Here is a 16,389-nt window from a genome sequence, read left to right as displayed (position 1 = left end):
GGCAAAGGAGTGAGACTCTGTCTCAAAAAAAAAAAAAATATATATATATATATATATATAGATAGATAGATAGATAGACAGATAGATGTGGCTTAAACAATAAATAATTGTCTCTCTTGTATAAATGAAATTAGGAGGTAAAGGCAGGTAGCCTAGGACTGATATGGTTGCTGTAAATAATCAAGTCTCCTTTAAGCTCAGTACTTCATTTTCCCTACAGTGTGACCCCCTTTCTGTGGTCCAGTATGGTGCTAGAGCTCCAGCCAACACATCCCAAATCCAGGCGGCTGAATGGAGGATGGGATTAAGAAGAGGCAAAGACCACCATGCAGAAGCTCCCTTTTAAGGGGGTTTCTAGGAAGCTACCATGCAATACTTTGATTATATTTTATTGGCCTGAACTCAGTCAGCTGGCCACACTTAGCTGCAAGAGAGGCTGGGAAATGTAACTATATGCCCAGTTAAAAACTGGGAGTTCAATTATTATGAAAGAAGGGGAGAATAGATATTGAAGCAGACAACGAGTAGTCTCTACCACAAGAACCTTAGAACGTGAGGTATCTTTATGAACACTCATTTGGACTAATTTTTTTTTTTTTTTTTTTTGGACAGGGTCTCACTCTATGGCCCAGGCTGGAGTGTGATGGTGCCATCACTGCTCACTTCAGCCTCAACCTCCCAGGTTCAAGCAATTCTCCTGCCTCAGTCTATGGAGTAGCTTGGACTACAGGTGTGCACCACTACACCTGGCTAATTAAAATTTTTTTTTTTTTTTTTGGTGGAGATGAGGTCTCACTATGTTGCCCAGGCTGGTCTCAAACTCCTGGCTTGTGATCCTCCTGCCTCAGCCTCCCAAAGTGCTGGGATTACAGGTATGAACCACTGTGCCTGGCCTGGACTAATTCTTTACAAGTTTTCTCCACCACCAGATGGGTCTCTTCTCGGCAGAGACTTGATCTATCAGTTGTATTCCCAGTTTGTCCTGCAGTGCTTTAGACACGATTGATAGTAACATGGTTTTGGAAGTGAATAGGATATAATCTTAAAGCATTCAGGAAGCCGTTGTGGGCAAACATTGCAGAGCAGTAGGTGCGATCTCAATTCCTCTCACCAGCCTATGCATTTCTTTAGTCAGTAAATCACTGAATCTATTTCTGTCTTGAGTATTGAATGTTGTCTGTGGCATGTGATTGAGCATGAAAAGGTGTTAGCGATATGCATCCAGGGATCTCACTGAGGTCTAAAGCACTGAGAAGACTTCATTAGATGAAACTTGGGTTGCTGAAAAACCTTTTTTCTTACCGGCAGTATATTAATGATAATATTTGTATAGCATATTATTTACATCCTCACAGTATCACCAGGATATTTTTATTTTCATCCTTATCTTACAGTTGAAGAAATGGAGGGTCAGAGAAGATAAAAATATTCAATTTAGCAAGTGGCAGATCTGGAAGTAGAAACCAGATTTTATGAAACCAAAGGCATCTCTAGAGAATTTTTTTTTTTTTAAATTTCTGTAAAATTACTGCGTACCTATTGTGGAGAGGACCACCACATCCTTTGATTTCACTTTTAGGTGACTGATAAAGTAATAGGGAGAAATGAGGGCAAATCATTTTGCTAGCTCTTTCTAACTGCAGAATTCCAATCAATCAATACTGTGGCTGTTATCGGCTTTATAAAAGACTACTATTCCCAGCATGCCTCAAGGCACCTCCAGGAAGACCCCGACTCCCTGCATTCTGTACTTTGGAACTCCGAGTCCCAGAATGCAACACTCCTATTTTCTCCCAGGGGGCCGTCGAGACTACAGTTCCCAGCATGCAGCGCCGCCACCTGCTTCTGGCGCCCCGCTGGACCCTGCTTCGAAGAGACCTTTCGGACGCCACAGGACGGTTCCTGTAGTTACAGCCCCGTTTGCGGGATGTGTCTGCGCGGCAGTCCTGGCCCGTTGAGCTTGTCCAGACGAGGCCTCGCAGGGATGGGTTGAGGCCTGGGCCAGGCTTCGCTCAGGCAGCGTTTGAGGCAGCCCCAGCAGGGTCCTCCTGGGGCTTTCCTCCCTTTGAACTGCGGTGGCGGGCGGGCTCACTGTCTCCCGTACTCCCTAGACTGGGGGCCGCCATCTCCATGGCCACGGCCGTGAGTGGGCCCTGCGCTGGCAGGTCGCGGGACATACTGTGGCGCGTGAGTGCGGCGTGCACTGGGCACGCGCTGCCAGGATCGGGCCGGGCGAGGAAGCTCTGACCGCGCGTGCGCGCTGGGCGGGGGAGGGCCCGTCCCAGGGTAGCGTGGAGAGAACGCGTGTGGAAGGCACCACCTGGGGGTCTGATTGCGGGGTTGTGGGGCGTCCTGAGTGAAAGCTGGTTACGGGGTAGGAGAGGGGTCCCGAGTGGAAGGAAGTTGGTCAGAACGGGACGGATGTACTGAATGGAGATTGGAATAGGGAGTAAGGCGGAGTTTTACGCAAGGGTACCGTCTCCAGTAGGTGCAAAATAAATAACTTTCGTTAAGAAGTGGGAAGGAATGCACGGAATTGGAAAGAAATGTGGCATTAATAGAGGCTGGGGTTAGGGTCCAGTAAGCAGGGCAGGTGTTCTTTGTAAGGTAGAGTGGGACTGAGCTGAGGGTAATAGTACTTCCTCCTTAACAAGTTGTAGAATTAACAGTACTACATCCTTTCTCTGGAGTGCAAAGAGAAAGAGAAGAAAGATCCCTTTTGGAAAAGTGCTTCTATCCCAGTGCACTGCCATCTCCCCTGTATTCCAAACTAAAAACTTTTGAGTCCTTAAGTCTTATCTTTTTTTTTTTTTTTTAAACGGAGGCTCGCTCCCTGTTGCCCAGACTGGAGTGCAATGGCGTGATGTCGACTCACTGCAACCCCCGCCTCCCGGGTTCAAGCAGTTCTGCCTCAGCTTCCTGAGGAGCTGGAATTATAGGCACGCACCACCACGCCCAGCTAATTTTTGTATTTTTAGTAGAGATGGGGTTTCACCATGTTGGTCAGGCTGGTCTTGAACTCCTGACCTCAAGTGAGTCATCCACCTCGGCCTCCCAAAGTGCTGAGATGACAGGTTTGAGCCACCGTGCCTGGCCCCTAAAATTTTTTTTAAAATTATTTTTATAATAGAGATAGGGTATCTTCTCCAGGCTGGCCTTGAAATCCTGGGCTCAACCAGTCCTCCGGCCTCAGCCTCCTAACTATATGGGACATCAGGTGCATGCCATCGTGCCTGGTGCATGTTTAGCATGCATGAGTACTTCATTCCTTTTTGTGGCTGAATAATCCACTGTATGGACATACCGTATTTTGTTTATCCATTTATCAGTATGTGGGTATTTGGGTTGTTTCCACCCTTGGCTGTTGTGAGCCACCGCACCCGGCTGGCAGTGTCTTTTGAGCAAAAAAGTTTTAAATATTGCTGATGTCCAGTTTATATTTTTCTTTTGTTGCTTATGCTTTTGGTGTCATATCTAAGAAACCATTGCCAAATCCAAGATCATGAAGGTTTACTCCTATGTTTTCTTCCAAGAGTTTTATAGTTTTAGCTCTTACATGTAGGTCTTTAATCCGTTTTGAGTTAATTTTATATAGAATGTGGAGACTGGGCACAGTGGCTCAGGCCTATAATCCTAGCACTTTGGGAGGCTGAGGCTGGAGGATCACTTGGGGTCAGGAGTTTGAGACCCCGTCTCTACTGAAAAAAAAAAGATTAGTTGGGTGTGGTGGAGGGCACCTGTAACCCCACCTACTCAGGTGGCTGAGGCAGGAGAATCACTTGAACCCAGGAGGCAGAGGTTGCAGTGAGCTGAGATGGCACCATTGTGTCTAGCCTGGGGGACAGAGCGAGACTGTCTCAAAAACACAACAACAAGAAGAATGTGGGACAGGAGTTGAACTTTATTCTTTTTTTTATTTTAGATAGAGTCTCGCTCTGTCGCCCGGGCTGGAGTGATGCTTGGCTAATTTTTAAAAAAATTTTTTGTAGAGACAGGGATTTACCATGTTGACCAGGCTGGTCTCAAACTCCTGGCCTCAAGTGATCTGCCCGTGCTGCTCTCCCAAATTGCTGGGATACGGATGTGAGCCACCACACCCGGCCTCAACTTTTTAGTGGACTGCCTCCTAACTGCTTTGTCTCCTGTTTAGTTCTTGTCCCTTCTGATCCTTCTTCCTTAAAGCCAGCTTTCAGTAAAAAGACATGTTTTACCTTGAGCAACTTGAATTTGATTGTCACTTCCATGTTTAAAACCCCTCTATATCTTCTTGTATTATTCAGCAGTAAAGATTTTCCTCCTATATGATAGATACTGGCAATTCAAACATGAATAGAATACTACAGTGCAGTAGTTGCCCAGTAAAGGTTCATGTCTGATGATTGTAAATACAGTATACAGGTGGTTCGCATAAAATGTGTACAGCCTTTATATATTAATATAGCTATCAATTAAGCCTAGAGGGACAAGTATTAGTTGCTCTAAAACAGCTGTAAATCAGTGCCCACCACCCCTTATACAAAGTATGATATTTGATGTTGCACCTAACTTTGTACTAATGCAAGCATCAGCTCACTGATATTATAAATTCTTTAGTGGTATGTAATGTTATTAGTAGAAGTGAATATTTGAGTTAACGGATTATGATCTGAGTTAGTGATTAACATCCTGTATGAAAAGATAGGATTTGCATAACTGAAATAATTTAACTGACTTCATGATTGAGGGTTTTTCTTTTTGTTTTTAGGTTTTGGGCTGGAGGATAGTTGCAAGTATTGTTTGGTCAGTGCTGCTTCTACCCCTCTGCACCACAGTGTTTATAATTTTCAGCAGGATTGATTTGTTTCATCCTGTACAGTGGCTGTCTGGTAAGTGATACTCAATTTGGAGAGAAAGTTATAGGACCTACTTCTCAACATAAAATTTGCATTATGTTTCAAGCAGTTTATTTTTAATTACTGCCTATGTTATATTGACACATCAAAACATTCACTTTGAGATAATTTTAAGATGTCTCCTTCATAACATAAATCACCTTTTTATTATGTAATAAGATTAATAAGCTTGTCAAAGACTATATGTGATCATAGGAACAAAAACATCATTAGAAGACCCCATAAATGAAAACTTAGTTTCATTTGTTTTTTCTTTGGACAGCTTTATTGAGATTGTTTGTCTCTTTAAAATAGAGAACTGTTCCTGTCATTGATTTGAAATTGTGGGTAGAAAATATGACATGTAGCTCTTTTAAAAATACATCTAAATTAAGAGCATTTGATTTCTTTTTTTGAAACAGTCTCGCTCTGTCACCCAGGCTGAGTGCAGTGGCTCAGTCTTGGCTCACTGCAACCTCTGCTTCCCATCTTCAAGCAATTCTTGTGCCTCAGCCTCTTGAGTGGCTGGGATTACAAGCATGCACCACCATGCCTGGCTGATTTTTGTATTTTTAGTAGATATGGGGTTTTGCCATGTTGCCCAGGCTGGTCTTGAGCTCCTGACTTCACAAAATCGACCTGCCTTGGCCTCCTGAAGTGCTGGGATTACAGGCGTGAGCCACTGCACCTGGCCTAAAATGTGCCTTAAATTCCTTAGAGACTAAATAAGATTACTAAATTTATTAAAAGTAACTTGTTTTCTGTTAACAACTACCCATTATTGCCTGTTTACTGTATGCCAGCTCCTTACGTATATTACCTCTTATCCTTCCTGTAACTGTGTAGTTAAGGGTTATTATTTCTACTTTATAAATGGGATAACAGATTCAGGTTAAATAATCCATGCATAGATATACAGCTAGTGAGGAACTGATTTAGGATTGAAAATTGGTCTTTCTTTTGCCTTGTGAAGTGGGAAGTGAGTTTTTAATTTCTTTTTTTCACAAGAAAATGCCAGTTTTCAAGGAGTTGGACTCTTTACCTATGACCTTTGGAGATAATTGGTGTTAAGTTTCTTGTTGACGTATGTCCATCACGTTTTTGATAGGTCCCACTGGTCAGGTGAAATTAAGCCATAAGTCAGCACAGGCATAGCAAATATTTCTTTAGCCACCTTACCTGTGTCTGCTTTACTTACTGATCATGACTGTCTGGTGGCAACCTCAGAGTACTCAATATTGTATTTGAGAGCCATTACCAACTGTTCACAATTGGCACTGGGGACAAAAACTTTTTGTCATTTCATGGCCAGAGGTTTTTTAATCCTCATAACACTTTCTCTCCAGGTTGGATTTGATTTATGCCATTTTCCTCATCAGAAGCTTGAGTTTAATTGTGGATGCTTAGTAAATATTCCTCATTAATTTAGGTCCATGGGCCAGGTGTGGTGGCTCACCCCTATAATCCCAGCACTTTGGGAGGCTAAGGTGGGCAGATTGCCTGAGCTCAGGAGTTCATGACCAGCCTGGGTGTGGCAGCGTGCACCTGTAGTCCCAGCTACTCGGGAGGCTGAGGCACGAGAATTGCTTGAAGGGGGAAGGGGGGCAGAGGTTGCAATTAGCTGAGATCATACCGCTTCACTCCAGCCTGGGTGACAGAGTGAGACTCCATCTCAAAAAACAAAAAAATTTAGGTCAATGAATCGTACTTTTAAAAATAAGTGGTTTTATTAAGTCTTAGCCTATTTAGCAAATATGTTCTTGTTTTTATTTCTTTTGTTCATGTTTTTAGGCATAATATATATATATATTTGAGATGGAATATCAATTGTTGAACTACTCTAAAATGTGAATGTATTAGTATTTCATGGGGACATCCTAATTTTTTTGTTTTTTAGTTCTGCTCATTTAGATGATGTGTGGATTATTCTATTTCCAAAAATGTTACTTTCGCTATATGAGGTAATTGCATTTATGAAGAAGAGATCTGAAAAATACTCTTTGTATTTTAAGAAAAAACTTTGTTAGTGTATAACTAAATATGGTACTTCTCTTTCACGTGATTAAATATTTGCATATGCGTGGCTGAGTGGCTCATACCTGTAATCCCAGCATTTTGGGAGGCCGGGGTGGGTGGATTACTTGAGGTCAGGAGTCCAAGACCAGCCTTGACAAAATAGTGAGATGCCATCTCTACTAAAAATACAAAAAATAGCTGTGGCGGGCATCTGTAATCCCAGCCACTGGAAGGCTGAGGCAGGACCCAGGAGGCAGAGATTGCAGTGAGCCAAGATCGAGTCACTACACTCCAACCTGGGCGACAGAGCAAGACTCTGTCAAGAAAGAAAGAAAGAAAGAAAGAGAGAAAGAGAGAGAAAGAGAGAAGGAGAAGGAAGGAAAGAAGGAAATGTTTGCACATTCTAGTATTTTGTCTGATGTTAGCTAGGTCATTTAAGAAATTCTAGTATAATTTTAAAGTACCTGGGGCCAGGCACAAATAACTCGTACTGTACCTCCTTTTTTTTCCCCCCCTTTGTTTTTGAAACAGGGTCTTTCTCGGTTGCCTAGGCTGGAGTGCAGTGGCATGATCACTGCTCACTGCAACCTGAAACTCCCAGGCTCAAGTGATCTTCCCACCTCAGTCTCCCGAGTAGCTGGAGACTACAGGTGTGTACCACCACACCTGGCTATTTTTGTATTTTTGTAGAGATAGGGTTTCGCCATGTGCCCAGGATGGTCTTGAGCTCGCTGGCTCAGTGATCCCCCCATACCCAGCCGACACTTTAGTTCTTGAGTTGATCTCTCATTGAAACTGTCAGCAGTGTACAATTAAATTCTTGAAGAAAAGATGACCTTTAAAATTAATGATAATTGTGGTTCAAGCTCTTTTTATATTGCAGTGTACTAAACATGACTACATGACTGAATAACCTTTACTAATTCATCTCTCTTGTGTTTTAGATTCTTTCAGCGACCTGTATAGTTCCTATGTAATCTTTTACCTCCTGCTGCTGTCAGTGGTAATAATAATAATAAGTATTTTCAATGTGGAGTTCTATGCAGGTGAGTTTTCAAATGTTAACCTTCTTAGAAATATCCGAATTTATTTAAGGGAAAACTTAGTACATTTTATGTGTGAATGTGTTTTGTGTCAAAATTTTAAAAATGTATACAGAATCATATGCTTTGAATGTTGTACCTTAAAATTTATTTGGGTGTTACTTTCTGTTTTTAAAATATATTTAGACTTTTTAGGACAAATATGATTCTACTTATATGAGGTATCTGGAGTACTCGAATTCATAGAGAAAGAAAGTAGAATGCTAGCCTGGGGGAGGGGAGTGGAGAATTGCTGTTTAATGGGTAGAGTTGTGGAGATAGAAACGTTTGGGAGCTGGATGGTGGTAATGGTTGTACAACAATATGAATGTACTTATGCCACAGAACTTTGTACTTTAAAATGATTTGAATTGTGAATTTTGTTATTTTACAACAATAAAAAAATTTAGACCTTTTAATAGTTCATAGCTAGTATTAAAGCTGTGATTTAGTAGATACATTATAAAAAGAATTCCTTTATAGGGAAGACCAGGTGATTTCTAAGTTTTTTTTTTTTTTCAAATATAATAATCTATAATACTGTGATTAAAAAAAACTTGTTTTTCCTTGGAGAATCACCTGCTGGATTCCAGAACTTTTAATTTTTCTGTTTCTCTTCATACTCTTTCTGCCTTTTCAGATTCCTTGAGTCTGCCCTTAAGATACAAGTTGTGGCAGATTTCACATAAGGAAAAAAAGATAACAATAAAAAGCTTTTCCTGACACTTATTTTTTAGCATTTTCCTTTTTTTGTTGTTTTTTTGGTTTTTTTTGAGACAGAGTCTTGCTCTGTCGCCAGGGTAGAGTGCAGTGGTGCGATCTCAGCTGACTGCAACCTCTGCCTCCTGGGTTCAAGCGATTTTCCTATCTCAGCCTCCCAAGTAGCTGGAATTACAGGCATGTGCCACCACGCACGGCTAATTTTTGTATTTTAAGAAGAGACGGCGTTTCACCATGTTGGCCAGGATGGTCTTGATCTCCTGACCTTGTGATCCGCCCTCCTCGGCCTCCCAAGTGCTGGGATTACAGGCATGAACCACCACGCCTGGCCAGTTTTCCTTTTTTTAAAATTTAAAAACATTTTTTTAAATGTACATGTTGAATGTGCACTAACATGTCTAAACCTTAGTTTATCATAATGACATGTTTTAGATTTTACATTTCATTGATTATATGAATATTTTGTTTATTGATTTATTTATTATTATTTTTGAGATGGAGTCTTGCTCTGTCTCCCAGGCTGGAGTGCAGTGGCGCAGTCTCAGCTCACTGCAAGCTCCGCCTCCTGGGTTCACGCCATTTTCCTGCCTCAGCCTCCCGAGTAGCTGGGACTGCAGGTGCCCGCCACCATGCCTGGCTAATTTTGTTTTTGTATTTTAGTAGAGATGGGGTTTCACCATGTGAGCCAGGATGGTCTCGATCTCCTGACCTTGTGATCTGCCTGCCTCGGCCTCCCAAAGTGCTGGGGTTATAGGTGTGAGCCACCATGCCTGGCCTTTTTTTTTTTTTTTTTTTTTTTTTTAAAAGAGAAAACAGATGCAGTGGGATCATAGAATACTCAGACCGGGAGGATTTTTTTTTTTTTTTTTTTTTTGAGACAGAGTTTCGTTCTTGTTGCCCAGGCTGAAGTGCAATGGCATGATCTCGGCTCACCGCAACCTCTGCCTCCCGGGTTCAAGCGATTCTCCTACCTCAGCCTCCCGAGTAGCTGTGATTACAGGCATGCACACCACACCCAGCTAATTTTTTCTATTTTTAGTAGAGACGAGATTTCTCTCTGTTGGTCAGGCAGGTCTCAAACTTCCAACCTCAGGTGATCGGCCTGCCTCGGCCTTCCAAAATGTTGGGATTACAAGTGTGAGTCTCCGCGCCCAGCCTACATCATTTTCCTTTTTAGCTCTTCAGTACTTCTTTGTAAAATATGGTGTAAATTTTTAAATTCTAACTCTGGATGTTACAGTACTTATCCTTTTCCCTTGCTTGCTTTCTTTTTTTGGTCTCCAAGACGGAGTCTAGCTTTGTCGCCCAGGCTGGAGTGCAGTGGCGTGATCTTGGCTCATTGCAACCTCCACCTCCCAGGTTCAAGCAATTCTCCTGCCTCAGCTGCCTGAGTAGCTGGGATTACAGGCGTATGCCACCACGCCTGGCTAATTTTTGTATTTTTAGTAGAGACGGGGGTTGGGCAAGCTGGTCTTGAACTCCTGACCTCAAGTGATCTGCTTGCCTTGGCCTCCCAAAGTACTGTGATTACAGACGTGAGCCACTGGGCCTGGCCTCGCTTTCTTTCTTTCTTTTTTTTTTTTTTTTGAGATGCAGTCTCGCTGTGTTCCCCAGGCTGGAGTGCAGTGGTGTGGTCTTGGCTCACTGCCACCTCCGCCTCCTGGGTTCAAGTGATTCTCCTGTCTCAGCCTCCTGAGTAGGTGAGATTACAGTTGCCCACCACCACACCTGGCTATTTTTTTGTATTTTTAGTAGAGACGGGGTTTCACCATATTGGCCAGGCTGGTCTCAAACTCTTGACTTTGTGATCTGCCTGCCTCGGCCTCCCACAGTGCTGGGATTAGAGGCGTGAACCACTGCACCCAGCCTGCTTTCTTAATTCCTCTCTATTGGCTGGTAGGCTTTTTCCATGCAAGCCCTGTTCAAAACTCTTTGGCTTACAGCCACACTTAAACAGAGTGTTCTTTCATACTCTCCCTTGTGCGTGGGTCATCTTCTGTATGTAATATGTCAGTCGAGGGGTCCCCAGCCAGTCCTTCTTAAAGCCTGACTATTCACTTTGGCTCATTCCTTTGGTAACCATCCCTTATGCATTTACTATGTGCTATGCATTGTGTGAGGAGAAGAGAGAAATGATACGGTTCCATCTTTCTCCAGAGGATCGTGGTTAATGGAGAGACAGACAGTAAACATGAAGCATATTTGATTACAGTACATTGGATGGTAAGAGCTTATATAGGAGCACCACTTGCCCCAGCATGGGGGAACTTGAGGAGATGATGCTTAAACCAAGCCTTGCAGGATGAGTTGAATTAAGTAAACAAAGAAGGAATATGATGTTCTAGAGAGAAGGTATAGCATATAAAAAGGCTTAGTGACATGAGAGGATTTGGTATATTTAGAGTGTTACAAGTTAGTTGCACAGTCAGTAGGACCTTGTGGGCATTTCTGGTAGGGAGGGAGAGGTGATAGGAGCCTCTTCCTCAAAGTGTAAAGCACCTGAAACTTGTCCCTTCATACTTAATTTTCTACCTCCTGCCATCTCTTTACTTTGAGTATAGTAAGAGGAAAATACCTGCATAGATAGATCAGGGAACCCTAGGCTAGCTGTTTCCAAAGGTTAACATCCCTCATGTCCTACCCATACTTGCCTCCCTAGCTCATTTGCAGAAAATGTTTTTGGATTGTCTGAAGGGTATTAAAAATCCCCATATAAGCATTTATCTTAGCATTTATGTTGTCAGTATTTACCTTCTTTATGGTTTTTTTTTTCATAAGTGGACTATATATTGACAGTTTCAAATGCTGATGGTAGGAGCTCTTTTTAAAAAGTAGGCCAGGCATGGTGGCTCATGCTTGTAATCCCAACACTTTGGGAGGCCAAGGTGGGTGGATCACCTAAGGTCAGGAGTTTGAGACCAGCCTGGCCAACATGGTGAAACCCTGTCTCTACTAAAAATACAAAAACTAGCCGGGCATAGTGGCAGGCGCCCATAATCCCAGCTACTTGGGAGGCTGAAGCAGGAGAATCGCTTGAACCCGAGAGGCAGAGGTTGCAGTGAGCCAAGATTGTGCCACTGCACTCCAGCCTGGGCAACAACAGTGAAACTCTGTCTCAAAAATAAATAAAATAAGATAAAATAAATAAATAAATAAATAAAAAGTCAGTATTCAGGAGCTGAGCCCAGTCACTCTCCCACACTGCAAGACCATTGCAGTAGTCCGTATATGAAAAAAAAAAATCATTACTCTTTTATGGTGCTTACGAGAATACTAGGATAGGCACTATTTGAACTATTAGGAAATTTTAATGAAAAATGTTCATCATGGTGCCCTTAGGTTTCATCTCTAGATTCTTTGGATTTTTTTTGTGTCTGTTTATTCATGCTTTCCTCAAATTTTTTTAACTTAGAATTTTTAACTTTACATTTTTCTGTTTTGTGTTTTACATTGACTGTGGGTTTCTTTCTGCCTTTGGAGCATTTGTGCCAGCATGAGAGGGGACAGTTTAGATCCTCTAACTGCATATGCTGCAGATTATAAAGCCACAGTAATGTGTTTCCTTTGCAGTTGTGCCTTCTATTCCTTGCTCCAGACTTGCTCTGATAGGGAAGATCATTCATCCTCAGCAACTCATGCACTCATTTATTCATGCTGCAATGGGAATGGTGATGGCCTGGTGTGCTGCAGTGATAACCCAGGGCCAGTACAGTTTTCTCGTGGTCCCCTGCACTGGTACTAACAGGTAATATTAAATATATTTTTCCTTAGGAACTTCGTTTAATTACTAAGCCAAAGGTGACCTATATAGGTTAATCCTATGAGTAATCTTTGCTTTCCAGACTTCTGTGAAAGGTGCTTTTTTGTATACATCAAATGTTTTTAATATTTTATGTTTATTGAATTCAGCAATTAAAAAAACTATGTGCAAGGTGCTATGCGATTTATGAGAGTGATTCAAACATAGACTATAAGCTCCTTGAGAGTTGAGAACAATAGAGAAATTAAGACATGGATGCAGAGGAATGTAATAGGACGAAGAAAGTGAGATGTGCAGATAAAACCTGTGGAAGTTCAGAAAACGAGGGATCCACACATGTTCTTGGAGGAGGTAGCATTTGGTTGGAGTTTGAAGGAAGGGTAGTATGGAAAGAATGAAGAAAAAATTTTAAGAAATTGTAACTGCCTTTTATAGAGCGCTTTTATAATTTTGAAACTCCTATAGTTCTTGAACACATGGCATTGATACTAATTGCAAGTTGATATTCTGACTTTAAAAATTAGAAAAGATTACTGGGAGCCAGGAGTGGTGGCATGCGCCTGTAGTCCCACTGCTTGGCAGGCGGAGGCAGGAGGATCCCTTGAGTTCAGGAATTGGAGGCTGCAGTGCCCTGTGATTATGCCTGTGAATAGCTCCTGCACTCCAGCCTGGGCAGTGTAGTGAGACCTTGTTTTTGTTTTTGTTTTTTTTTTTAAACAAAGATGATTGGAGTGATCTTAAATTCTCTGTTTTCCACTGACTTTAAAACAGTGTTACATATTACTACTGAATACTTGATTTTCTTTTTGCCTCCAGCTACTATTATATAAGGCAGGTAGTTTTTTCCCCCCTTAACCTCATAAGCTTTCTTGGTGAAACCTGTCCTGTTGATAAACATTAAATGATAAAAGACTGTGAGTACAGGATTGCTATGAAAAAGGAAATCCCAACTGCTCACCATGGATGAGTCTTGAATTCTTTTTTGCACTTCTCTTCCTAATGGAGGTGGCAGTGAAGTTCCAGGGAGCAGAAGGCAACCGTAAGCTACAAGTTGTTGAAGACATTATAGTGCCTATTACAAATACATTTCCTGATGATTTCACAGTCAGAATCTTTAACAAAACGAATCTTTCTTCATCATTTTGTAACTCGGAGTTCAGATAACAGTTAACCTTGAGTCTTACCTCTCCTGGAGTTAGATGGTGGGGCAGGCCTACAACGTGTGTGCGTCTGTTAAAAATGGCGTTCTACTGAATTATGATGTTGTCTCTGTATACCCCCAGATATCTGATAGATCATAGAGATTCTCAAAAAACTCGCAAAGGAGTTCTTTTTTTTTAGAAAGGAGTTTGAGAGCTTGTTGTTTACCAAATAGATCTTATGCTTATAATGAAAGCTATTGTAAAATAATAGGGGAGGGGGCTAACAGCAGTGTCCAGCAGGGGGATCCTCTTAGATTTGGGAAGCATCAGGAGTTCCTCTTCAGCAGGAGTCCTTCAGGCAGTTCAAAGAGATGATAAGTCCCATAGCCACGTGGGAGCTGCAGTCTTGTCTGTGGATACAACTCAGGTACAAGGAGGAAAAAAAATCAGTATCAGACATGTATGGGACTCTCTGCTTTAAAGACCTTGTGCCCCACAAAATCCAGTAGTATCTCTTGTAGCAGTTTTTTGGGCACAGCATCCAGGATCCCCATGAGGGAATACTCAGTTTTAAAGAGATAACACAAACCCAATGTTATGGCATCTCTATCAGGTATGTGTAACTCATTTATAGTTGCTCTCAGCCCGGACACAGTTTACCAGCTTGTAAGCAACACTGTTTATTATTATAGTAGATATTCTAATCATATCAGATTTCCAGGGGAATAGAGGTAGAATTAATTAAAGATCAGAGTTTCATGATTCAGGAAAAAAGGTTTTGTTAATTTTGTTCACACTTACCGAAAACGAGCCATCTTGTTAGAATTTGGGACATTTCCTAAGTCTTAAGTCATTAAAGTAATTAAGCTTTGCCTTCGGTAAACATTGAGCCTAAAACAGTGATATATGTCCCTGACTGTTGAATTAATAACTTAATTTTTTCCCTTCAGCTTTGGTAGCCCTGCTGCGCAAACCTGCTTGAATGAATATCATCTTTTTTTCCTACTGGCTGGAGCATTCATGGGCTATAGCTATAGCCTCTTGTATTTTGTTAACAACATGAACTATCTTCCATTTCCCATTATACAGGTAAGATCACTTGAGCATTGCTTTATGTCAAAATTTGGCTGAGGTAAAATTGCCTTGGTGCTTATGTATATAACTGGATTTATCTGATTCATTCAATATTTGGTAACCAAAACTTAGAACTGAAATCCTCAAAATGCCATTTAGAGAGAAGATATTTGTCTTCATGAGACTTCAGCATGTTTTTGAGAGTTGTAGCTACCTTTTGCCATTCTCAGAATACCTCTTTGCTACACTGTTTCTCTTCCTGCTAGGTAGTGGCACTTGCTGTGACCCACCAGGGTTTGATGACGTTCATACATAGTAATCTGTAGCTTCTTTTTTTTTTTTTTTTTTTTTGAGACAGAGTCTTGCCTTCACCCAGCCTGGAGTGCAGTGGGGCAATCTCGACTCACTACAACCTCCGCCTCCCAGGTTCAAGCAGTTCTCCTGCCTCAGCCCCCACATGCCACCATGCCCAGTTAATTTTTGTATTTTTAGTAGAGACAGGGTTTCACCATATTGGCCAGGCTGGTCTTCAACTCCTTACCTCAAGTAATCCACCTACCTCGGCCTCCCAAAGTGCTGGGATTATAGGCATGAGCCACCACGCCCAGCTGCTGTTTTTTTTTTTTTTTTCTTTTTTTTGAGACAGAGTCTCACTCTGTCACCCAGGCTGGAGTGCAGTGGCATGATCATGGTTCACTGCAGCGTTGACCTCCTGGCTCAAGCAGTCCTCCCACCTCAGCCCCACCGAGTATCTGGGACTCCAGGTGTGCAGCACTGTGCCTGACTAATTTTTGTATTTTTTTGTAGAGACGGGGTTTCTCCATGTTGCCCAGGCTGGTCTCAAGCTCCTGGGCTCAAGCTATCTGCCCGTGTTGGCCTCCCAAAGTGCTGGGGTTACAGGTGTGAACCATCGTGGCTGGCCTGCTAGCTTCTTTTTGAACTTAAGAACCTTGTGAGTTTGGGGATGTGCAAGTAATTTTAGAATATGTCACTTACTGTCTCCTACCATTTTCAGAACAAGGCAAAGTTTGTATAAATAAAACAGTTTCAGCTGGTTTGAGTGGTAGAGCATAATCTACCTTTCAGTTAGGTCTTAAAAATGTAATCTGATAGGAGTCATTCCTGGAACTGAGAAGCACTCCTCTGGCAGGAGAGGGAAAGATGGTTGAGATGTCTCACGGATGCGTGAGGGCTCTTCCCAGCCTGTTTCTGCTGCTCCTCATTTGCACAATTCTATTACTTCCTTCATTCATGCCCTGGTAGAGTGAAGACTGGACATTGGAGCAAAAATTATTGTTTCTACCATGTAATGTCAAAATTTGTAAAATTTTAGTACTTTTTTTTTTTTGTGATTTCTTTTGGTAAAATGTTAGATTTATTCTTAATCCCAAAAGTTTATTCTGTGATGGTAATAGCTTTGGCTTCAGCTTTGGCAGAATATTGATTTTTAACAATTGGTGATTCAGTATTTGGTCAAAAAATGTATTTGGGGCATGTCTTATAGCCATGAGTGTATAGTGGTATTGGTCTGCTGAGTTGGGTGCTGTTCTCCAGCCTGGGGATAGTTGGAGCAGGTGTTTTGCTGGGTGGTGCGATGGAAGGGCAGTGGAATGAAGAAGCTGAAGATTTGGGAAGGCTAGTGGAAACGATGGCTCTTGATGCCCAGGACCATAGTTTCCTGCCCATCAGGTTTGTAAGTGTCTTGCCCAGCAGGATAGGTTTGC

At 41.9% G+C, this 16,389-nt stretch overlaps 1 protein-coding gene across 3 annotated transcripts in view; it reads left to right on the top strand.

The window, feature by feature from the left end:
• The first annotated feature begins 1,498 nt into the window (after positions 1–1,498).
• Positions 1,499–16,389, top strand: part of NDC1 (NDC1 transmembrane nucleoporin) — a 68,522-nt gene continuing 53,631 nt past the window's right edge. The window contains exons 1-5 of one of the 3 annotated variants that reach the window (XM_025396904.1): positions 1,499–2,187; positions 4,745–4,865; positions 7,832–7,933; positions 12,260–12,434; positions 14,542–14,680. In XM_025396904.1, the coding sequence (XP_025252689.1) occupies positions 2,131–2,187; positions 4,745–4,865; positions 7,832–7,933; positions 12,260–12,434; positions 14,542–14,680 (594 nt within the window). In that variant the 5' untranslated portion in view covers positions 1,499–2,130. The remainder of the gene's footprint in view (positions 2,188–4,744; positions 4,866–7,831; positions 7,934–12,259; positions 12,435–14,541; positions 14,681–16,389) is intronic. The other 2 variants (XM_025396913.1, XM_025396922.1) reach the window with 2 other exon arrangements.

This window comes from Theropithecus gelada, chromosome 1 (genome assembly GCF_003255815.1).
Source record: "Theropithecus gelada isolate Dixy chromosome 1, Tgel_1.0, whole genome shotgun sequence".
In the NCBI taxonomy this organism is placed as follows: Eukaryota; Metazoa; Chordata; class Mammalia; order Primates; family Cercopithecidae; genus Theropithecus; species Theropithecus gelada.
This window is presented reverse-complemented; position numbering and strand designations above follow the sequence as displayed.